The sequence below is a fragment of the Haliotis cracherodii genome, unplaced genomic scaffold, assembly GCF_022045235.1.
Source record: "Haliotis cracherodii isolate W230 unplaced genomic scaffold, xgHalCrac1.p SCAF_4, whole genome shotgun sequence".
In the NCBI taxonomy this organism is placed as follows: domain Eukaryota; kingdom Metazoa; phylum Mollusca; class Gastropoda; order Lepetellida; family Haliotidae; genus Haliotis; species Haliotis cracherodii.
Genome location: NW_027266297.1, coordinates 35,694,174 through 35,717,744, shown reverse-complemented (window position 1 = coordinate 35,717,744; position 23,571 = coordinate 35,694,174). Strand labels below are relative to the sequence as shown.

The 23,571-nt window shown below is 40.4% G+C and overlaps 2 protein-coding genes across 2 annotated transcripts; one reads left to right on the top strand and one right to left on the bottom strand.

Moving 5' to 3' along the window:
- Positions 1-253: 253 nt before the first annotated feature.
- LOC139478959 (uncharacterized) lies at positions 254-13,828 on the bottom strand. Its single transcript, XM_071261677.1, has 7 exons — positions 13,525-13,828; positions 11,260-11,325; positions 9,441-9,587; positions 9,127-9,345; positions 5,576-5,756; positions 4,592-4,691; positions 254-3,456 (listed from the first exon to the last, which is right to left on the bottom strand). Exons 1-7 carry the CDS (start codon positions 13,807-13,809, stop codon positions 606-608), a joined length of 3,849 nt encoding a protein of 1,282 aa, XP_071117778.1. The 5' UTR covers positions 13,810-13,828; the 3' UTR covers positions 254-605.
- A 375-nt stretch (positions 13,829-14,203) lies between these two features.
- On the top strand, positions 14,204-22,755 carry LOC139478968 (uncharacterized). The gene is made up of 3 exons (XM_071261685.1): positions 14,204-14,441; positions 17,882-17,981; positions 18,718-22,755. The coding sequence occupies exons 1-3, from the start codon at positions 14,261-14,263 to the stop codon at positions 22,127-22,129; spliced, it is 3,693 nt and encodes a 1,230-aa protein (XP_071117786.1). The 5' UTR covers positions 14,204-14,260; the 3' UTR covers positions 22,130-22,755.
- Positions 22,756-23,571: the final 816 nt, after the last annotated feature.

Here is a 23,571-nt window from a genome sequence, read left to right as displayed (position 1 = left end):
AAAAAAATAAATTGTCCCAGAAATCTTTTGAAAAAGATAATTATGTTTCAGTCGGTTAAAAAAAAATTGGCTGCCAAAAAAAATACATTGTTGCAATGTGTTTTTCTAATTCAGACTCATAGTATTAAATAAAACAATATCTGGTTTTGTAGCCATAACTGAAAAGAAATGTGATCTCAAAACAAAATCCCAGGTACCCCCCCCCCCCCCTTCCTCCACACTCAGAAGGGGCACGGGTGGCCCAGTCGTCTAGGGCGCCACGATTCGCTGTGCAGAGTTGCATTCCTTAGGCACGCCAGAAACCTATGATTATGGGTTCGAATCCCGGTTCGGCCAAATTATGTTTCTAGGTTTGTTAGCACCATACCTGTGCTCGTGGGTTTCACCGAAGTGGTAAACATATTAGACCTGCATTACTTCGGGCTTTCCTCCCACATTAAGCTGACACTCCGTGATATAACTCACTCACTCACACCACACTCAGAAACGGTCGGTCCCTAAGGGACACAACCCTTCAGAGCAGCACTTCAGAAGGACCTGTGTCTCAAGATCAAAGCAGCATTCCAAACAACCTGAGGTAGAAGTCATTTCAGCAATTCTCATTTTCAGTCCATGCAGTCACTTTCATCATCCGTGATAATGCTACAGACCTTCTCAAAGTCGAGAGTCGTCGGCCTCTCCTCTGAGGGTTGTGTCTCAACCTCCACTTCCACACTAGGAGGCCCTATCAGGATTCCCCCACTCTTAGATACAGCGATCAGTGATGTTATTATCTTACACCCACTCTTCTTCCCCAAAACATCAAATTGGATCTCTCTGTACATATCCACTTCCTTCTGGTGTGCATAGTTACTGCCCTTGACTGAGTCTTGATGGAGTCTTTCATTGTCAGGGGCCTCCTCTGGTTCAAATTCCCCGTCAATATCATCACCCACTCTCTGTGGAGGGTCTTTGGTGGATTTGGACTCTTTTCTGATTTGTGTCTCCTGCATCGGAACACAATCGATATGCCCTTCAATTGCATTTGTCTTTTCTGAAATAGTTTCATCTTTTTCTTTGTCTGGATTTTCGGGGCACTTGGGTTCATTCTTGCCGATATTGTCTTCATTTGTCCCAGAATCTTGTTTTTCTTGGGATTTTTCCATTGCACCATAGTCTCCACCAATCACCTGTTCAATGAAATAGGTTGCCGTTTCTGGCTGGATTGGAACATATCCAGACTCTGGCTGGTCCGGGACAACGAAGCTGTTGAGAACATCACAGATCTTGATAATGTCATCCACATCCTGCTCCATCAGCCAGGTGTCCTTCATGCTGTCAATTCCATCATAAGCCATGAGGAGGTCGTACCTCAGCTTCAGGAGTCTCCATCGCTGGTTTCTGTGTTCTGTTCTTTCAGGTTCAGCATCGGGCCACTTGATCAGTGGGGAAAGAGTGTTGAAGAGGATGGATATCCACTTGTTCAAAATTCTTGGAACAGCAGTGGGATCAACCTGAAATCGAAAAGCTAGGTCGTAATTGTGGAGACCAAGTCTTAGTTTCATAAGAGTCAAGATGAGTTCCTGGGAGTTTGAGATGTCGTCCAGTGGAGGTGTCTCCAGGCATATTGAAACATACTCGTACAGCTCTACAAGGGAGGTAACTGTGTAACAGCCTGTGTGACCCAACACGTTTCCATTTGTTACTTTCGATCCATCGTCCAGGAAATTGTAGGTTAGGTTTTTCAGTTTCTTTCTGTGCTGCTTGACTTCTTTGTTTAATCTTACACACTGCACATTGAGGTCATGAAGAACCACTTTATCTGTAAGTGACTGAACAGAAGTATTGGCCATCATTCTGACGCTTCTCTGAAATGAAGGACACACCCCATGTGGGTCCAGTTTCTCCTTAAGGAGGCTTTTCATTTCTGATGACGTTACCTGTATCTGCATTTTATTCAGTAATTTTTCAAAAGTATATTCTTTGGATAAGGATTTTTTGGTCTGGCACATTTTGGAGTTTGGATCCTCGGGCTCTGGAAGTGCTGATGTCTGATCTGATGTGGTGGATGTGTCACCTACATGAGTGTCAGGAGTTTCCTCTGTGTGTGGTGCTGCTACACATGCCGAACTGGCTCGAAGCCCAGAAACAGAACCTCCTCCTGATGCCGAGATGAAGTCCTTTTGTTCCTTGTCCATTGTATGTTTCTTTAACACAGCATCTGAAGGAGGTACTTCATGGTCTGGAGGTTCTTCTTCCTTCTGTGTCTCTCCCACATCCTGAGTTTGAATCAACATATCTGATGTAGCACTATCTGAAATATGGGACATCTTGTCAACTTCTGAATTAGAACATCTTTGTCTCTGATCCAAACTAATGCTCAAATCTTCAAAATCACATCCATTCTCATCTACCCGCTTGGTGGCATTCCCTTTGTGCTTCTTAACCACAGTGTCAGATTCCTGCAAAGTTGAGTTTCGTTGATTACATGTCTCTGCAGTGAATTCAGTGCTTGTTTTACCCGGACCAACTGCATCATGTTCCTGACATGGATTTCCAGGTTTATCCATTAAAAGTGTGATGATATTTTCTCTTGGAACCACAAAAGTTGTTTTGGTTGAGACACCAGATCTGAATGTCTGAGGGTTAAGTGCCACAACTGTCTTGACTGGAATACTTGATACTTGACTTCTATCATTCTGTACATCATCAACTCGATTCGAACTGTTCACATTTGGTTCACAAACATTGCTCCTCTTCTTTACGTGGACAGTTTCACGTTCAGATTTAGAAGAAGTAGTTCCTAGATTTTTATGTCTCAACTTCTTCTGCCCACCAAAATGAACAGTCAGCATCTCATCACAGAAGTCCTGACTGTTTTGGTGTGCAGCTGGTGCCACTGCTTTCTCATACTCTTCATCCTCAGGTTCAGTCTTGATTGCCTTCTCTGACATCATAACTTTCCCATCTGTTCTCACCACAGTGAAGGCACAAGTGGCATCTTTGGAACAGGGGTCCTCCATGTCCTCCTCCTCTCGACGACATGATGAACCTGGAACTGACCGTGAAAACCAGTTCTGGCTGTCCTCTGTTTTCATGTCCACCTTGTGTTCTGACATGGGTTCCTGCTTGACGACAGAAAGGTCAAGGTCATCACAATCTTCCTCGTATTCCTCCACTCGTTCATTCTCGATCACAAATTCCTCATCCCTCTGTTCGAATTCTGAATCGGGTTCTTGTTTAATCTCTTGCGATCCATGGTCTTCAATCCTCTTATGTTCAGATCTTATTTTCTGTCTCTTTGCTTTTGATATCAGGTGTTCTTGGCGTTTTATTCGTTCTTGCGCACGTTTGACAGCTTTAACCCTTTTCATGCCCAGTTTAAGATCGGCTCTGTTGAAGCCACATTCAAACCAGTGTTGTTGCAGAGATTTGTAGTTGTACTTCATCTTTCTCACAGCATTGCCGCTCTCGAAACTGGAAAGAATCCATCAACAAATTAAAAGACAGGAAGCAATAGTTCATTAGTGGGCATAGCCTATTGTTTTAGGTATACAAAAACAAACTTGCATGGTCAGCCAACCAATAACTTGCAATCCATTTACTTTACCACTGTATTTTATATATGAACATATATGTGGACACAGGATTGTATGGCTTCATGCAGTATTTCATACACATTGATATACAAGTGAGTGAGTGGGTGAGTGAGTGGGTGAGTGAGTGAGTGAGTGAGTGGGTGGGTGGGTGAGTGAGTGAGTGAGTGAGTGAGTGAGTGAGTGAGTGAGTGAGTGGGTGGGTGGGTGGGTGAGTGAGTGAGTGAGTGAGTGAGTGAGTGAGTGAGTGAGTGAGTGAGGTTTTACAACGCTCTCTGAATTTTTTCAGCAATATCGCTGCAGGGGATACCAGAAATGGGCTTTATTCATTGTAGCCTTGCTGGGAACTGAACCTTGGTCTTCAACTTGTCGAGCGAACGCTTTAACCACTAGGATACCTGACTGAACATGGCAGGGAAGTGCCACTTCAAGCACCTCAAAATTCAAAATTAGTGCTAGTCAACTAGCCTGAGACTATTAAATTGTGCTGAGGACAAGTAAAAGTCAATGGTAGTCGTCCTTGTTGACCAGTAGCATTTGAGGGCTATGATTCTGAACCCGTTTTGCTTCAAATTGGAACTGAATAAAATTGACAGAAAATGTAAAAAATGGTAACATTTTTTTTCTTGTTCAATCAGGTACAAACTCTGAAGACCGGAGAAAGGAAGTTTACACTAGGCATCTGGATTAGTCATGTAAAAAAATAAAATTTCTGAGACTACCCGGTAGGTTGCTACTTCAGGATGCAAATCTAAGCAGTGAGTTGAAGTGTCTTGGATCACCAGGCAACCCATACCACATGGCTTCTACTCACAATCACTCTGAATACAACAGGAGTGATTGAGTGAATATGGTTTTACCCTGCTTTTAGAAATATTCCAAAAATCACAGCAGAGGACACCAGAAATGGTTTTCACATATTGTTCCCATATAGGGAATCATAGCCAGATCTTTGTCATGAAGAGCGAATGCACAAGGGTACCCACTGTCTGAATACCACAGGAATTTTTACTTACTCTCGAAGAGTATTTCTCAGCGCCTTTACTTCCTCAACAGATGAGGATGGGAGAATAGATGGTGTATAGTCAGGGTGCGGGGGGAAGTCAGACTTGAATCCTGAAAAAATACACTTCAGGTAACTAGAGATAAATCTCCCCAACACTGTTGATGAAAGAGAAGTGAGTGAGGTAAAATTAAACGTCATATCAGCGTTATTTCAGCCATAGTGAGTGAGTTGGGTTTAACGCCGCTTTTAACAGTATTCCAGTTTTATCGCAGCATGTCAACTTAATGTGGGAGGATAGCCCCAAGTGATACAGGTCTTAGACATTTACCACTTTGGTGAAACCGACGAGCACTGGTATGGTGCTAACAAATCTAGAAACATAATCGTGTGAACCGGGATTTAAACCCACAATTATTTTTCTGGCATGCCCAAGGGACGCAACTCTGCACAGCGCATCGCCACCCGTGCCCCCATTTCAGCCATAGAGTGATGAGAACATGTTTTGCTGCAAGCATGACATATATATACATCAAAGTTACATTCAAAAGCAAATTTGTCAGACATATTTTAGCATAACAGTGCTACTTAAAGATGGGCTATCAGCCACCAGCAACCACAGCAACCAAAGCTATGGGATCATGGCGACTGATGAAAGAGTATGTAGCATGAATTTTGAAGATAAACCTCATGTTTTCAATTTAGAGGTTTTGAACATAGATTCAATAAATTCAGTAAAGGTTTAAATTTAAAATATTTACAGGTATCAAATCAAAGTTTGAAACCTCTAAATTGAAAACACAGTTGGTTTATCTCCATAATACCATGCCACAATGAAAAGACAAACACAAACTCTCTGTAAAAAATGATCAGTGATTTGGCCCACACTGATGTACTGACATTTCATGCATTCAGGGTACAAAGACACTCCACTAACCAAGTGACCGAGCCTGACCAGCTGAAGCATTTGGTTGCCTAATGTAACAGGCTTCCTCACCTGATATGAAGTGCTTGCTGCAGACGTGTCCATCCTCTGGAAGGAATCCTGTCCCCAGTTTCAGAGCATCTCTCCACAGCTTCTGGAGCTGGTCGTCATCCTGGGGGATGTGGTAGAAGGTGGTCAACCTGTCTCGGCCAGACACAGAACCACAGTCCTTCACACAGCAAACCGTAGCATTCTGGAACAGATTAACAAGTGAGTTTAACCGTTTTGAACAGTACTCCAGTCATATCACAATGTGTCAGCTTAATGTGGGAGGAAAACCTGAAGTGATGCAGGTCTCTACCACTTTGGTGAAACCCACAGTCACAGGTTCCTGGCATGCCCAAGGAACGCAACTCTGCACAGCGAATTGTGGCACACAATGTGCCCCTGTGCCCCCACAGTTTAATGAAAGAAGTTACAATATATATATGATAATAGGCTTGCTATGTTGTGTAAATATCCAATCTTGAAATGGCCCAGTTGGAGTAATTTCCAAATTCCATATAGATGTTCAACAGTCACATTACCTAGCTATCCTAGTACAAATCCTGAAACCATTATAACGTCAATGCCAGAGAATAATTAGTGTTTATTTCCTGCCAAAACAGATTATATTGGGTGTATAAGGCAAAACAGAGGTGAGAAATAAATGAATGGATTATTGAATCAGTGATGACACCAGGTGTTTGCACAAAGGGTAAGCATGTTCTTCCCAACTGGTAGCACACCTGTTCATTGCTACTCTGGACATTGCTGGTTATGGTTCTATTGTTAGTGCGGGGGTTTCACCACTCACTGAACACAATGGGTTTAACAGTGATGAAGACATTAACTGTTTGCTGAGATGATGTAATCATTTCCTAAAGCACGACATGTTTGACAACACCTCCTCTACACTCCCTGAGTAGTACCGTGGTGCCCCCCTTTAGAGTTATAGCTATAACAATCCAGTTTCTACCCTTGCCGAACTAGCCTGGAATTATGGAGTTATATTTTGGCTGGAATAACGAGTCTATGAAGAGTCCAATCAAAATTGTGTTCAAAATTCCAGGATTTGCAAAACATGTGTACTTAGCGTCAATAGATTTTTTCCAAATCTTTTCATGCTTTAAATCAAGGTGCTCAGTTACCCCCCTAGAATTTTTTTTTAAAGAAAACAGTTTAATTGGAACACAGACTTGTATAACCGTTATATAGGTCCGTGATTGGAATCAAGTTGGGGACAAGTGATACTTGTACAAATATTCCCCCCTACCGCCTTGCTGTTCCTGTCCATTTGAGGGTGATGAATCCTTTTAGGTGCAGAAACATTATAATAAAACAGGTGCTTTTTCTGGAAGTATTTAGCCAATAAGGATAACTCTAATCTAACATCTATCACTGGTATTCAGTCTGAAAGAGGAGTACATAAAATATTGACTAAAGGGAAACAAGGAATTTCTAAACATTGTAACAACAGCAAAGTTAAGGTAAACAAAGCGCACCTAAATTATGCCTCGTGGGGGCATGACACTTAGAATATGTGTGTTAACTGTTTACATGTCAGCAACAAATTCAAGCTAAAGATTCATAATGATACCTTGCCTTGGGATAAAAATGCTATAACATCAGGAAACGCCCCTCGTCAATATTATCAGACTATCATCCTTTCACACCCTCAATCGACAGTACACTCATCAGTTTTGTTTCTGTATAATGCCACACTCAGCAATATTCCAGCTGACTGCGGTCAGTAAATAATGGAATCTGAACCAGACAATCCAGTGATCAATTGTGAGGAACGATCCAAGCCAAATTCCCGGGCAAATCCATTTGGTCGTCTATGACTGGCGACCTTCTGGGAACCTACTCTAAACCAGATTTGTTTGTTTGTTGTTTAATGCCACACTTAGCAATATTCCAGCTATATGACAGTGGTCTGTAAATAATTGAATCTAGAAAATCCAGTGATTGATATCATGAGCATCAATCTGCACAAATGCGATACCAAGTCAGCAAGCCTGACCACCCAGTCCCGTTAGTCGCCTCTTATGACATGCATGGTTGCTGAAGACCAATTCCAACCCAGAATCACCATTGAGTCTCCTCTTCAGTGGAATCACTTTGGGCATTGAGATGCATATTTACATTTTCCAAAAATGGTCCAGGAGATACCTTACATTTTATGAAACACATTTGAAGAGTATTTGATTAGAAAAAATTGCAAACAATATAAAATCACCATCCTTGATCAACGTTAATAGTATCAAAGTGATTTTGTCAAAGACAAATGGTATCAGGACATTTACATGACTTTTTCAACCTTTGAAAGGACATGTTTCTATTTTACTAAATTTGAAAAATAACTTCAGAACAATATGTAAACCAATCAGTCTACTTCCCAGAAATTAAACTCTGTATCACCTGAAAACTCTGACTCATCAAAATATTATTTTCACAGTGGACACAATTTCTGGATAACAACTACTTTAAAATACTGTTATAGCGGAGTATTCGGTATAGATTCTTATACCGTTGTCAAACAACACTTACATGTAATTGTCAGTTTTGCTTGACATAGGGACCTATACCGAAATGTTAAAGAAGTTGTTATCTACAAATTGTGTCTACTTTGTCATCCGTCAATTTCAAATAAAATCAAACAGAAGCATTATTTTGTTCTAAAAAGTTTGGCTTATCTAATTTTAAATTTCCACTTCTTCCCCTGCCCTTCATCTTTCTCTCTGTAAAATCAGCATTGAATGCCACAGTTAAGTCTGTACTTAAGAATTGTCGCAAGCTCCGACTTCATACAGTTTGGCCCTCACTCTATGAAGGTTCATACTCCAATGAACTCACACAAAGTGCAGGTCAATTCTTATAATTTTGTATCACAATTTCTTACCTCAAAGGATGTAGGTCAAGATCTAAACACAATATTATTTAGAATGTGTGACTTCATGTTTACACTGACAGACATATCCTCATTAGATGAGAAAGGTATGTAAAGAACTACCTCAGTAAGTCAGTCATAATGACAGCGCGTCGTAATACATTTACATCAAGTACAAGACGTCAAAATGGCCGACACGATAAACGTGACGGGAGAGATATCCGAAGTTGTTAATGAACCTGTGGCGGTTACATGTGTTAGTCATCTTTGATGGACTGGCCGATCATTGAAAGGTGAATAAAGATAGTTTAGATGTGCATTTCCTCGTTTATTCATTAGGATGGGCTGTAGCGAGGATATTTGTGAACAATCATGCAGTCATGCTCTCTGACATTTCTCAATGTATACTGAAAGGCTGAGACCAAGAATAAAGGTTCTAAATGATCAGAAAGAATGCTTATGCATGTTTTCGTGCTAGGGAATTCCCAGTGGTTTCCCCAAGAATGTGGAAGTAGTCCGTCAGTGTTTACGCCATTTCAAGAACATGGCCTCGTGAAAAACGTATGAACGTCAAATTGTGTTGTTCATACACTTATGAACGTCAATTTCGCGGTCATGTGACCGACCTGTCGTCCAATGGAAAAGCCGTATATCATGTAAACTTCAAATAAAAAAATTATTGGCCATTTACCTGTACGTCCCCATCTTCATCAGTGGTTGAAGCCATTGCATTACAAATGTTGCCTTCACTTTCCAAAAGAGCTTGGCTTGACTTCAAGGGTTGCGATTTTGGTGTTGGCATCAACAGCGTGGGCAGAGCTCCCCTCTTCAAGCATCTCCTGTGGGAGGCACGCAGATCGTAGACTTCAGGTGAGAAATGCAGAGAGCAGACCTTCACTGAATCGTTCATCTGAAAATAATAAATTAAAAGTGATTCCATCATATTTGGTCGCTCTGATGTGTTTAGTGGACAATTATCGACAAAAGGACTATGTAGATAACAACCTTTTCTTCTCTACCAATTCTACTGGCCCATACCCTCCTTTGTACACTGCACAATGTGGGAAAGGAATGGTAGGAGACCACACCGTGACCTTCAACTTTCCTGTGTCCCTGCATGGTGCATCCTGGGACACAACACCTTCTCCTCGCCTGAAAACAGAGAATAGGTGAGGTGAAATTGAGTTGAACACTGTGTCCAATAGTGATGTGCATGCATGTGTAGCAGGTGTGGAGTCATTCCAAAGATGACATCCTCACCTTATCAGCTTGCTGACAAGGTTAACCTCTTTGGTCATGTGGACAAGGCGTCCGACCTCGGATCAGAAGGTCCGTGGTTCAAATTCCATCACAGAGCTCGGAAATTTTATGGCCGCTACACATGCATGCACATCGCCATTGGACACAGTGTTGAACAGCATACCATTAAGTTAAATGCCTACCACCAGGCAGGGTAACAACAACTACCATCTTTTAACATCTGTTGGTATGACGTGGTCTGGGATCAAGCCATTGGCCTTCCGCTCTCCAGGCTGATGCTTAATGTCGAAAACATTAAACCTGACTATCAAATTTGGACATTTAATTTTTCACTTCTTTACCTGATGACCACTTTGGTTGCCAAATGGCCACATCCTATGCTAGGCGACCATGGTCTAACATGAAGTCGTCAAGTAACAATCTGAAGTCATAACATTTTGTTATAACCTCAAAACTATAAGTCCCATGCCTCTAGCTGAATAAAAAAGAATGCTATCTGCACTTCTGCTTTTATGACCTTGATGAACATGTGTTGAAGATGATCGTTCAAATTTTTATACTGCCCAAAAAATCTACTGGAAATGATGTTAAGTGACAGGACAGGTGAGGTGAAATGGGGTTTAACATTGCATCCAAGATTATTGCACTTATATAGCGACGTGCATGCAAGTGTATGTGAGTGGCTGCTTGTACTAGTCCGGACTGATGCCGATTTATAGCACTAGCCCACTGAGATGCCATGCCGCAGTTTAACATGAATACTCCACTCAGACATAGTATACTGACTCTGAGCCGGCCAGTCCTTGTTTTAGCCCCTTAATGCTAAGTGCCAGGCAGGGTAACAACAGGTACCATCTTTTAATGTCTTTTTTTATGACACAGCAGGGGATTAAAATTTGGACCTTCCGCTCTCCAGGCAGACGCTCTACCACCAGACCACGGAGGCGGTCATCAGGACTTAAAAGGTTTGGGCACAGACTGCACTGTTCACAAAAGAAACACTTGTAAGCAGGACCAAATATTTTGTGGATAACCCATATATCAACCTCAACAAACTGAATCTATGCACCAATATACGAGTGAGTGAGTGAGTGAGTGAGTGAGTGAGTGAGTGAGAGTGAGTGAGTGAGTGAGTGAGTGAGTGAGTGAGTGAGTGAGTGAGTGAGTGAGTTGGGTTTAACACCGCTTTTAACAGTATTCCAATTATATCACAGCGTGTCAGCTTAATGTGGGAGGGAAGCCCGAAGTGATGCAGGTCTCAGATGTTTACCACTTCGGTGAAACCCACGAGCATGGGTAAGGTGCTGACAAACCTAGAAACATAATTGGGGTGAACCGGGATTCGAACCAACAATCATAGGTTTCTGGCGTGCCTAAGGGACACAACTCTGCACAGCGAATCGGGGCGCCATAGACGACTGGGCCACCCGTGCCCCCCTACCAATATACCAAAGGTGACAGGAACAGGTAAATGAACAATGAAAGTGAGAAGTGAGCTCCCCTTGATAGTACCATGTTCTCAATCAAAATACACAATGAAGGATTAACAATCAGTATACATTACCCTGCCGACAGATACTGGGTTAGCCTGGTCCTCATTGATGGGGCCTTCTTCATCACTGTGGACATCCTTGTATGAAGAAAGTTGTCAATTATTTAATAAGTTATAAGAATGATCAATATTCATTTCCAATCATCATCATGTGGGTTAATAAGCTAACTAGAATATAATCTTATTAAAAGTACAACTATACTCTGCAAAAAATGAAACGCAAGAGTAGTATAATCGTAAATATCTGACAAGACTGTTGCCCCAATCCATACACAATTAATACCACAAATGAATTGGTCATTTCTGTATGAATGGGGATTGATTCGTGTGTAAAGAATGAGGTACTGCAGTCAATTGGGTGAAAAGATGGAAAAATCGCAAAATTCGCAGGATATCATTTTCTTGCTGGGGGTATTCACGTCTAGACCAGGTTGAGGTGTCATATTTATGGTCCTGCATTGTCGGCTGTGATTATGAAAGTGACAGTCGGAATGTGATTTCTAATCATGCAATTTTGAAAACTTGAACACGGGGTATTCCGAACGATGGTTACGGGTTTAACGACTGAATCCATACAATCTAGACATCTATTAGCCATTCCAGAATGTTCTTATGTTTAGCTTTCAAATTTGTAATCGAGAATTTGTCAAAATATGTTTCGAAGCGTAGTCGTCAATTTGAAATTAGTGCCTTCCTGAAAGCTTCCTCCTGATTGGTCATTCCATTGGTCGGTCAAAGTTTGCGCAAGGTCGGTCTGACGTGAACCTTAATGGGATGTCCTCAGATCTTTGTTTAGCGGTAGCGAGAACTAAGATATGATTTTAATGAGATTGGTTGGAGCATAGTAACTCCTCTGTGAGATTTATTGAGTGAGCAATAAGGGTCTAATGCTGCTTTGAACAATATTCCACTTGTATCAAAGCATGTCAGTTTAATATGAAAGAATGTCCGAATGATACCATGAATACAGGTCATTGATATTTACCACATTGGTGGAAACCAGAGCATAGTTGCTGACAAACCAAGAATGATAAACAGGGCAAACCTGCGATTCAAACCCATGGTCATAAGAGTATTGCAGGCCTAAGGGACACAACTCTGTAAAGCAAAATTGTATGCCTTAGAATCATAGGGCCATTGAACATTTAGAAAAAACACCAATGTTTTACATTTTTCCCACTATGTTTTGTGACTGATGTATGTACAACAAAAACATCAAGGACCTCAAAAAAAGGAATTAACATGATGAATAAAATCAGTGAATAATTTGTAGTTTACCAGGCAAGGTAAAGCTTGTGTTCCCCTAATGAAATTAGTGTTGTTCTGCTGAGGAGCCGTTTTAGCCTGCTCCTGTATAAATCAACTTTTCCACAATCATTTGGGCCTTTAGGGCAATTGTATAAGTATTCCATTTAGACATGTACTTTCCAATTCTTGTACCACATTCGGCAAATTGATCCTGGTGGTACTTCCTTAAGTTATTATGTCAAGTATGAATGTTTTGTATTTTTTCATCAATATCCTACAGGTGACATCAAAGCTGGAAAAAAGCTTTAGTTAAAGAAAGTACTTTGCAAGGTCAAGTGTCAGATTTGACAAAATACAATGGCCTGCCCATTTCTTCCCAGTTTACCAGTTGTTCACCTAGTCTACTCTCTTAGCCCTATATGGTTCCACCTGTACTATAATGAGGGTGCCAACCAGCTTTTGGTATTTCGGGGGCTGTGGTGCAGTACACTGGATGCCATGAAATGTTTATCTGGTACGTGGATGTAAACACTTTAGTGCTGAAATTTATTTTGAAATTTTTTTTTCTTGTGAGGAGTGACAAATCAATAAAATACTTAACCCCATGCATAGCAGGCATATGGTTATAAATGCATTCTTGGTGAAATTTCCAATCAATTTACAAGTACCAGCTGCGTACACTGATATGACTCAAGAATTCTTAAATTGGAGGCAAGGGCAGATCCAGCAGTTTCAATGGGGATGGGTCCAAAATATTATAATCCTCCAAAATACTACATTTGGTTTTAAAAAATGTGTGTGTGTGTGGTCTCCTAGGACACCCTCTTGGGATCTCATGCCTGTAGGACCCCATCGTGGCTCTCGGCTAGCCAATGGGATGCCATGACAAATGAGAGGGTGCCTTGAGGGGTGGCGTAGGCACTTGTTGTTATCTTAGCATGTCATTTGCTGGGCTAAGCATATTTAGTGTGTATCTTTCGTTGGACAAAAAAGGCTGATATTTATGCTTTTTGTTCTTTCTTTTTTTACCTCTGAAGGTTCATCTCTTAGGAAACATATGGGGTCTGGGCACAGCTTGGTCGGACCATCACCGCCAATGAAATGGGTACAGCACACGTAACATCTGTCGTAATGTTTCTCCACAAAACTGACAGGGATGTCGCTTCTTCCACATGCATACAACCATTTCTCTACTCGTGTGCGGACTCTTGGAGTCAAAGGTTTCGGAAATGGTACTAACGAAATATCGTCATCAGCTGCTGTTTTATCTGTATATTTGCATTTTTTGTAGAGGCAATGTATTGGTGGTTCCATTGTAGCTGGCACGCCTCAATTTCATGTATTTAATGCCCCTAACAAATCATGTTTGCTTGAAAACTGGTTTCCTGAGCTCTTAGCGGGGCGTCTATTTCAGTTATCTGGAGACGGTGCCAAGCTTGAGTATCGTATTTTGTTTCTAAATATAGACACGGAAATGTACAAACTCGCAACATTACCAGGGCATGGGTCTCAAGCGATATGCGACTCGTTGGCGCGGTGTACTGGGTATTTCAACTCCATATCGCAACATCCGACGCGTGTTCCTTTTCCAGAAGCATTCGAAGACCATGTGCGGAGTTTGGGACAAATATGCCATACTGACGGATGACGCATCCCTCAGATATAAACGCATGCGCATTTACTGGTTGGCACTAGTTCAGCGAGAACGTCATCAATATCACTTTTAAATATTATTCTGTTCAAAATGTCAGTCTAACGTTTGACGATGGTAACAACGTGTTGTGTTCCCGGATGCACGAACAGGTTCAATAAGGTGTCAAGCCGAGAATTTTACAGGATTCCTTGTGATCTTGAAACAAGAACGAAATGGACACTTGCAATATTCAAAGATGCAAACCTAACACCAAGCAATTACAGCCGTATTTGTGGGGATCATTTCATCACAGGTACATCTGTCACATCAGCTTCATCATTTAGCAATTGCCACCTGTCATTTCTGTAATTAAAAACATTTAATAATGTGAACGAAGTCATTACCATAAGTTTACAGAATACACTTAATAAAAACTAGTGAAAAATGTTAATTATCCTTTTGCTTCAGCAATAGATGTGGTATATTGCTTTCAAGTTAAGTGTAATATAGGTGAAGCAAGAGGCAGGAGGCGCCACCGGATAACAGCATGTGTAAAAGGACGGACATCTGATTATTAGACCCCCCTCTATTCCTCAGTTTTTAGGGGCAGAGTGTTTTTTCTTTGTAGATTCTATAAGAGTTCTGAGATTTATTCCAGTCACATTTCAAATTCAACCTTTGGAAAGATTTTAAAGTTTCCTCATTATTCAATGAAATATATCAAATATATATGGCCTTTTGAAATGGAAGGGTTGAAATGATTATTTATTCATAAGTGTTACAGGAATACTGTCTCTCATACCCATGTCTCTATGTCAAAGATTACGGCTTTGCTCACGAAAAACTGTATTGATGAGGACAGCCATATTGAGGTCGAAATATTTTTTATTGAGGCTGTGACTTTTTAATTTTCGTGTACGTAAAGGTAATGTTTTTTTAACACAAAAATATGTGCTGGTTTTTTTAACATCCAGAATGAAGATGCTAAAAAAATTATTTTAGAAAAAGGGGTTTTACTTGGGCCATTTGTAACTTCATTGTGTGTGCAAGTGGGTGGTCCACCCAAGGGCATACACACAAAAATTACACACTATATGTAAACCATTATTAACTGTATCAGATGCTGCGACACTAATTGGTTCGATTTGTTCATTGGTTGCTGATGTGTAGAGTGGCCATCCAGACAGCGCTTGTGGTTGAGGGACTGATGAGAAGTAGAGTATTCGGAAAACATGCAACTTTCTTGATAACAACTTCTGGTTTATTGCATTTAGCTTGATATGTAAACAGTTTCGAGGTTGATTCCTGCGTCATTATCAAGGTGAAGTGAAGCTGTTATTTTATGAAGACAGTGATAGATGGCACAGACAAGACAAATTTATTCAGTATAGAGGCCAGTGACCCAAAATACAGACATATAAAGGTTTCATTTCTTAGCGGTTTTTTACATCCACACACACACACGCACGCACGCACGCACGCACGCACGCACGCACGCACGCACACACACACACACACACACACACATGCACACATGCACACACACACACATGCACACACACATGCACACGTATCGTATCGTATTTAGCATTCTGGGAAAATAGGTATATTAAGTGGTATTTAACATATTTCTTATTTTTTTGCACATTGAATAAGTATAAACAGAGGTCACTTACTGTTTGTGTATTTTGAGTGTTCATAATATTTATGAATATGTTTACTGCACTGTCATTTCAGATGTATTTACAAATATACTTTTTTCTAATATAGGTATATGCATCACATACAAGTAAAACATGAATCTCGTCTTCTAAGTACATTTTGTCATTTAGCCTACATAGTCTTCCTGTTTCTGTCATAAGTCTAAAATTGCCACATCTAAATCTTGTGAAACAGAGTCTCAAATGTAAAGGAATATCAATGCATAAGTACGTTTCCACATGTAAAAGTGTCTTATATAATGCGCAGTTAGCACATTTATGAGAAGAGTGTAGTGTAGAATACCAGTTTTGTTTAAAATTATCCAAGAAGTCTTATTTTAGATAATCTGATAAAAATGTTACTATTTCCAACATCCTGGCTAATCCATGCAAAACCAAACCCAAATTGAAATAGAATATGTTTGATATGTGTAGCCCATGTGACTCTGCCAGCATCATCAAGATACTTTAACATTAAATAACATTGATGAGGTAGCCTATTTCTATCTAGAGTGATTAGTCTACACCAGTACTTGACTGATGTGACATGTATGTTAGCTGAAATGGAGCTCTACCACATTCACCCAATACCATACTATTGCATGTACTTTTACCAACATTCAGGAAATATTTGGACATTCTTATCGGAACATTTTCAGTAGTTTTACAATATGTTGTTCCCCAGATTTCTGACCCATAGCACAATATTGGAGTAACCATGTCATCAAAAATCCTGAAAAGATCAGTACAATTAATATTACCTACTCTCTATTGATACCTATAGTATTATGGCATAATTTGCTTGTGATGCAAGGAAGGGCTGTGCCTAAGTCCAAACAAGTCTGGGTGTAAATACTATACCTAAATATCTATAAAATGACACCAGATCAAGCTTCTGGCCGTGAAGAGACCAATTCTCATAGTGTCACAGTGGGCCGCTGTTACGAAACACCATAACCTTTGTCTTTTTCAAATTTACTTTCATACCAGTTAATTCACAAAAAAATTCCAAACCAATTATCTCTTTTTGTAAGAGCAAATAGATTATTTGCATCAGGAGATATATATATATATATATATATATATATATATATACCTTGTCCGCCATATTCTTCCATCATAATAATAAGGTGATTGGTGAAAATAATAAACATCTTGAGACTCAAGATGCACCCTTGACGAGTACCAACATTACAATGGAAGTAACTAGACAATCCATTTGAAGTTCTTACACAGGCTGATAGCTGTGAATACATTGATGAAAGAATATTGAAGATTTTCCCATTTGTACCCACATTTTTAAGGCTTGACAGTAATACATCATGTTTGACAGTATCAAAAGCTTTGGAAAAATCAATAAACACACAGTAGAATCTACCTTTCTTTTTGCAGGCATATTTCTGGATTATTGCATGGAGTGAAAAATATATGATCAGCACTGGAATAATTTGATCTGAATCCTGCTTGTGTCTCATGAATAATATTATTTTGATCACACCACTGTCGTAACCGATTGTTTAAAATTGTTTTAGTCTTCAAGCACATGAAGGTGATGGTTTTTTTACACAAAATTATGTGCTGTTTTTTTTAACATCCAGAATGAAGATGCTAAAAAAATTTTTTTTAGAAAAAGGGGTTTTGCTTGGGCCATTTCTAACTTCATTGTGTGTGGGCGGTCCACGCAAGAGCGTACACGAAAAACTTACACCCTATATGTAAGCCATTATTAACTGTATCAGATGCTGCGACACTAATTGGTCCGATTTTCCGATTTGTTCATTGGTTGCTGATGTGTAGAGTGGCCATCCAGACAGCGCTTGTGGTTGAGGGACTGATGAGAAGTAGAGTATTCGGAAAACATGCTTACAACGCATGAAGCCCATTTCTGGAATATTGCAAAAACTGGTGTCAAATCAAACTCACTCGCTCGCTCACTCACTCACTCACTCACTCACTCACTCACTCACTCACTCACTCACTCACTCACTCACTCACTCACTCACTCACTCACTCACTCACTCACTTGAAAAAAATGTCTATCCCTTGTTGACAGGAATGAGGAGCAGTGATCCCAACCATCCGGACCATGTTCCATCTCTCTTCCCAGCAACAACTACTCAAGAACATCAGCTTCTCAAGGACCAATACACCTTGTGAGTTTGTTGGTGGAAATATCACCTGTAGTACATAGGAAAAGCAGTACAGTCTCATTCAAATCTTATATTCACTACTTCCATAGGAGGTTGCATCAGGAGAACCTTATAATCATCCAGTTAGTCAAGCCTTCTAAATTCTCTGTTAAAGCATTCAGAGTAGCATATCTGATTTCTGTTTCTTGAAAACATAGATAAATGGACAGTTCCAAATGGAAATAGGTAAGGCAACATCTGCCTCTTGGATAATTTATATACATCTAGCATCTAACATCCAAAGTAATCACAATCGGGGAATGTTTGTGTTTTGTGTAGTTTTTCTTTGTTAAGGATAAACAATTCTGAATCTAGGTAGTAAAGAGAGGAAGCAGAATCATTTTAGAGAGTTGACATCTGTTTGGCACAAGAATCCATGTTTCCTTCATTTAAACTGAGGAGTCACCTGGCGCAGTCTTCTGTAGAGATTGTCAGATCTACATGAATAATGACATCATCATGATCATATCAGAGTAAAAAGTCTGATTTTAATGAGGTTTGTAAATTGTTGGCTTATAATTTTTTGGGGTGTAAATGGCATATGATTTCTCACTGTAATGTGGAATATTGATATTTAAAATCTTTGAAATCAGATATTGCATTATTATTGTGTTGATATGATGTGTCATTGCCTTAATAAAACATCAGTGTTTTGCAACATCTTTAAAACATTTTAACCAATATCTGTTCATATTCCTAGGTTTCGGAAAAAGCAAGAAAAATCTCTGTCAGCAGCTTCCAGTGATCTTCAGGCTGTGAATCAATTGTGGCTGGAAAAGGGATGGAAACAAGACTCCATCAACAAGTTGTTCTCGGATGATACAAGTCCCAAATCACACAACCCCATCCAAACATACACGCCAAACCCTTTGACCAACACTCTTACCCAACCACAGCCCCCAAAAGACTATAGTCTGTTAAATTTTATGCATTCACCTACAAATCAGAAGGCACCAGATGAGTTTCTAGTCCTTGATAGAGGATTCGGTCAGAGGAAAATGGTGGTTCGTCTGTCCCGCCCTGTCAAATATGTGTCTACTACACCTCCAACTCAAGCTGGGCGGGACATCAGAGCCTCAATGAAGGATGGCATATACCAGTATGTCAGTTTACTTGATAATACGAACGAGACTCCAAAACTAAAAGTGCCTGTCATACCAGTGAAGAAAGATAAGTGTATTCAAGTTGATGCATATTTAGATGCTCCTTACAATAACAGTCCAGAGGAGTTATCTCATGTTAGACTTGTAGAAGGCAAAAAAAGTTTGGCAACTGTTCAGGAAGGGTCTTCACAGGTAGAGGCTTGTGCTGGATATACTAAAAACTCTGTCAGAGAAGCTGAGGATGAAGCATCATCTGTGGACAAATCTGTGTCAGCAGCAGCTGATTCAACTGAAGCTATAAGTCATCATGCATGTGGACTAATTCCAAAGAATTCAGATAGTTTTCAAACTGGAAATGAACCTCCATATAGTGTAATGGAAAATGGTATTGATAAATGTGCACAGACAGATTATGATCATGCTGGCCAGAGAGAAGAGACGAACACATCAGCATGTGCTGGAGAAGAAAGTGGGAAAATATTAACAGTGAAGGAGATAGGACCAGATTGTGATCAGATTCAGTACACATCGGCAATGGATCATGCATACCATCATAATGGTCTGAACAGGCCAATGGAGATTCATATCTCAAAGTCATATACCATATCATCAAATGCAATGCTTTGCTCCAGTCAGACATGTATTGACACTTCTTCAAACCCAGTTTATAAATATGAATACCGGGTTGTTTTTGGACAAAATGTTGTCAAAAGGAGAAAATGTTTGAAAGATGTTTCTACCCAGACTGACGTGAGAGGTTGCAAAGCTCAGGTGATGATGGAAGCAGAAAGACTAACTTTGGTAGAGGAGATGCTACAACTCCATGACAAGGTCGTTTCAAGGTCATACACAATGGCTTCCTTTCAAAGTAACCAAGAAAAGGTGCAGTTTTACACTGGGTTTTCTAATTTTGAGACTTTGATGGGACTGTTTGATTCTTTATTACCTCACATGTGTCACCTCACCCAACAAGGCCCTGACCCCTTCGAGTTGTTCGTTCTCACCTTGATCAAACTCAGACTGGGGATCAAGATGAAGGACATTGCTTACCAAACCGTAATCACAACTGCTAAACTTTGTACAGCAGTGACACAATGGTTTAATTTAATGTATTGCTGTCTTTCGCCCTTGATCGACCTTCCTGACCCAAAGTACCAGACGCTTAGTTTCTTTTTAGAAAAAATTAACCGTCTAAAGTCCAGGTACTTCATCCTTCAGCATGTTCAGAGCAATCTGAAGAGCTCAGACTCCTGGTTGATGTCAAAGGGAGTGAAGGATGTGGTAGTGGTGTGTGATGTCCTCAGCCAGTTCAATGTGGCTGGTGAGGGTGAATCTGCTGATGTGGATATGAAGGACATCCGTGATCCATTCCAACTTCCTGAACCACAGAGTGAGGAGGAGTCTTTAGAATCAGAATCATCAGATGCAGAATCCGATGCAGGTGCAGAAACCAGAGCAGACACAGGAGCAGATGCAGGAGCAGACGCAGGAGCAGACGCAGGAGCAGACGCAGTAGCAGAAGACATTGATGACTCAAACACCGAAGATGTGCTCACCAACATTGAGGATAGGCAAAAAAGAGGTTCAATTCATTTGGATATGCAAATTAGCGGTTCCTTTGGTGATGACCTGTCAATGTCAAGCAATAACTACAGTCACCAAGATGAACTTGGCAGCTGTTCTGTTGATAGAGCTGTGATCAGTCGGACAGGTCTGGATAGTGTCTCCTCCTGCAGCAGATCAACGGACTCTGTCAACTTCAATCAGTCAACACCCCTGCCTCTGGAGACTCTGCAGAGATGCGCTGGACCTTCTCATAATGTGATGGATGTTGACGCTCCAGCAGGACCAGGTGATAACAGTTGGTCTGCCCCCCAGGTCAGCGTTAATACTCTTCATAAGACAATTTCCTTACTCCATACGGGCAAAGATGTTGAAATGGACGATGACAAGGACAGCCAATCAGAAGAAAAGACTTCAGAAAAAAATGTGGTTTTAACATGGGACATTTCACCAATCATTTCACCAGAAATTACCTCATCTGAAAAGCTTCATCCTGGCAAGGATGTTGGCATGGAAGATGACAAGGACAGCCAATCAGGAGAAAAGTCTTCAGAAAAAAATATAGTTTTAACATGGGACATTTCACCAACTGTTTCACCAGAAAATACCTCATCTGAAAAGCTTCATCCTGGCAAGGTTGTTGACATGGAGGATGACAAGGACATGCAATCAGAAGAAAAGTCTTCAGAAAAAAATATACTTTTAACATGGGACATTTCACCAACCGTTTCACCAGAAATTACACCATCTAAAAAGCTTCATCCTGGCAAGGATGTTGACATGGAAGATGACAAGGACAGCCAATCAGAAGAAAAGTCTTCAGAAAAAAATATGGTTTTAACATGGGACATTTCACCAACCATTTCGCCTAAGATTACCTCATCTGAAAAGCTTCATCCTGGCAAGGATGTTGACATGGAGGATGACAAGGACAGCCAATCGACAGAAAACTCTTCAGAAAATAAGACAGTTTTAAAATGGGACATTTCACCAGAATCTTTTTCATCTAAAAAGAAGCATGGTAAGAAACTACCTTTTGTCCTTGGTGATCATTGTTACTTTCAAGATGAAACTCCAGAAAGTGTGCAAATGGATAACAGCTATCATACATATTGTTATCAAGACCATGATAACACACCTCACTGTCTGGAGAAACGTTTAGAAATTATGGAAACGGTGATAAATGACCATACCTATCTTTGTCGAGACAAAACTGCAGACAGTAGGAAAATACTGAAAAAAGGAAGATCGAAAAGTAGATATTTCGATAATTATGATCATGCATATTCCTGCAGAGACAAAAGAATTGTGGAAAGAACACCACAAAGTGTGGAAAATTATCAATCCCATGGCCATAGTCAAGTTTTGACCATGGTGAGAAGTGACCATGCATACTGTGTGGACAATAGCACAGTGAAAATGGAAGAAACGGTTCCAGATCAGTAGAGATGTGAGACTTGGAGTGTGTGGTGGCAAGTTGGGATGGTCGATGCTGATATGACTTGACCATCATTGTTTGTCATAAAGGATATGGCGTAATGGCATGTAGATTATTCATCACTGACTAGACATTTGTGGCCCTGTGGTCTATGGCTTTGAAATATTGCAGGTCAGAGTTGCATCCCCTTGATATGGAAGGATCTGCCACTCAGGGGTTTTAATATGATAATGATGATTGGTTTGTTAGTACCATATCCATAATCATGTGCCTTTTGACTTGTATAACTTTAAAGGGTTCGGAATCAATTAGTCCAGCAGTTCGAGACCAGTAAAATTCTGGAAAGACCCATGACATTTCTAATGGGCTCCTACTTTTACCATCAGGTAGATGGCAGCTCTGTAGCAGCTTGTTTGCAGACTGGTGAAAATAAGGATTTGTTTTTAAACCTCCCTTTGACCATTCTCCCTCATTAACCTGACATGCTGTGATGTAAATGAAAGTGTTTCAAGTTGAATCTGTTAAACTATTCATCATTGGCCGATATGCTGAAACAGAATGCAATATCCTCAATGATGTTCCTATTGGACTTCACAGAGTCAGCATCCCGATGGGTCCATCAACACAATGTGGATTTGAGTGCTTGATTTTTGCATCAACTGATGGGCAGCAATGTATATAAATGTTAAGTCAAATACTTGTTCAAAGATGTGTTCAATGATCATTCAACAGGTTCAATATCCCAGTGAATTGAGTGAGTGAATGAATTAGAGTGAGTTGGATTTTATACAGCTTTTCACACAAACCAGAGAACTTGTTGCAGATGTTGGTCATCTAAACAACAGAATGTGTTACAGACGTTGGACACTTAACCAAAGGACAGTGCTGCAGATGTTGGTCACACAAACCAGAGAACGTGTTGCAGACGTTGGTCGCACAATTAATAGAACGTGTTGCAGAGGTTGGTCACACACACAATAGAACGTGTTGCAGACGTTGGTCACACATTTAATAGAACGTTTTGCAGATGCTGGTCACACAGACAGTAGAATGTATTGTAGACTTGGTCACACCAACAATAGAACGTGTTGCAGACGTTGGTCACACAAACAATAGAACGTGTTGCAGACGTTGGTCACACAAACAATAGAACGTGTTGCAGACGTTGGTCACACAAACAATAGAATCTGTTGCAGAGGTTGGTCACACACACAATAGAACGTGTTGCAGACGTTGGTCACAAACAATAGAACGTGTTGTAGAGGTTGGTCACACAAACAATAGAACGTGTTGCAGACGTTGGTCACATAAACAATAGATCGTGTTGCAGAGGTTGGTCACACACACAATAGAACGTGTTGCAGACGTTGGTCACACAAACAATAGAACGTGTTGCAGACGTTGGTCACAAACAATAGAACGTGTTGCAGAGGTTGGTCACACACACAAT

Coding starts and splice junctions, on each gene's coding strand:
- LOC139478959 (XM_071261677.1), bottom strand. CDS start 13,809: ATGGAACCACCAATACATTGCCTCTACAAAAAATGCAAATATACAGAT. Junction 9,346..9,440: donor GAATTGGTAGAGAAGAAAAG/GTTGTTATCTAC, acceptor TATTATTTTCAG/ATGAACGATTCAGTGAAGGT. Junction 3,457..4,591: donor CTGAGAAATACTCTTCGAGA/GTAAGTAAAAAT, acceptor GATTCTTTCCAG/TTTCGAGAGCGGCAATGCTG.
- LOC139478968 (XM_071261685.1), top strand. CDS start 14,261: ATGGTAACAACGTGTTGTGTTCCCGGATGCACGAACAGGTTCAATAAG. Junction 14,442..17,881: donor TGGGGATCATTTCATCACAG/GTACATCTGTCA, acceptor CCTTGTTGACAG/GAATGAGGAGCAGTGATCCC. Junction 17,982..18,717: donor CTCAAGGACCAATACACCTT/GTGAGTTTGTTG, acceptor TCATATTCCTAG/GTTTCGGAAAAAGCAAGAAA.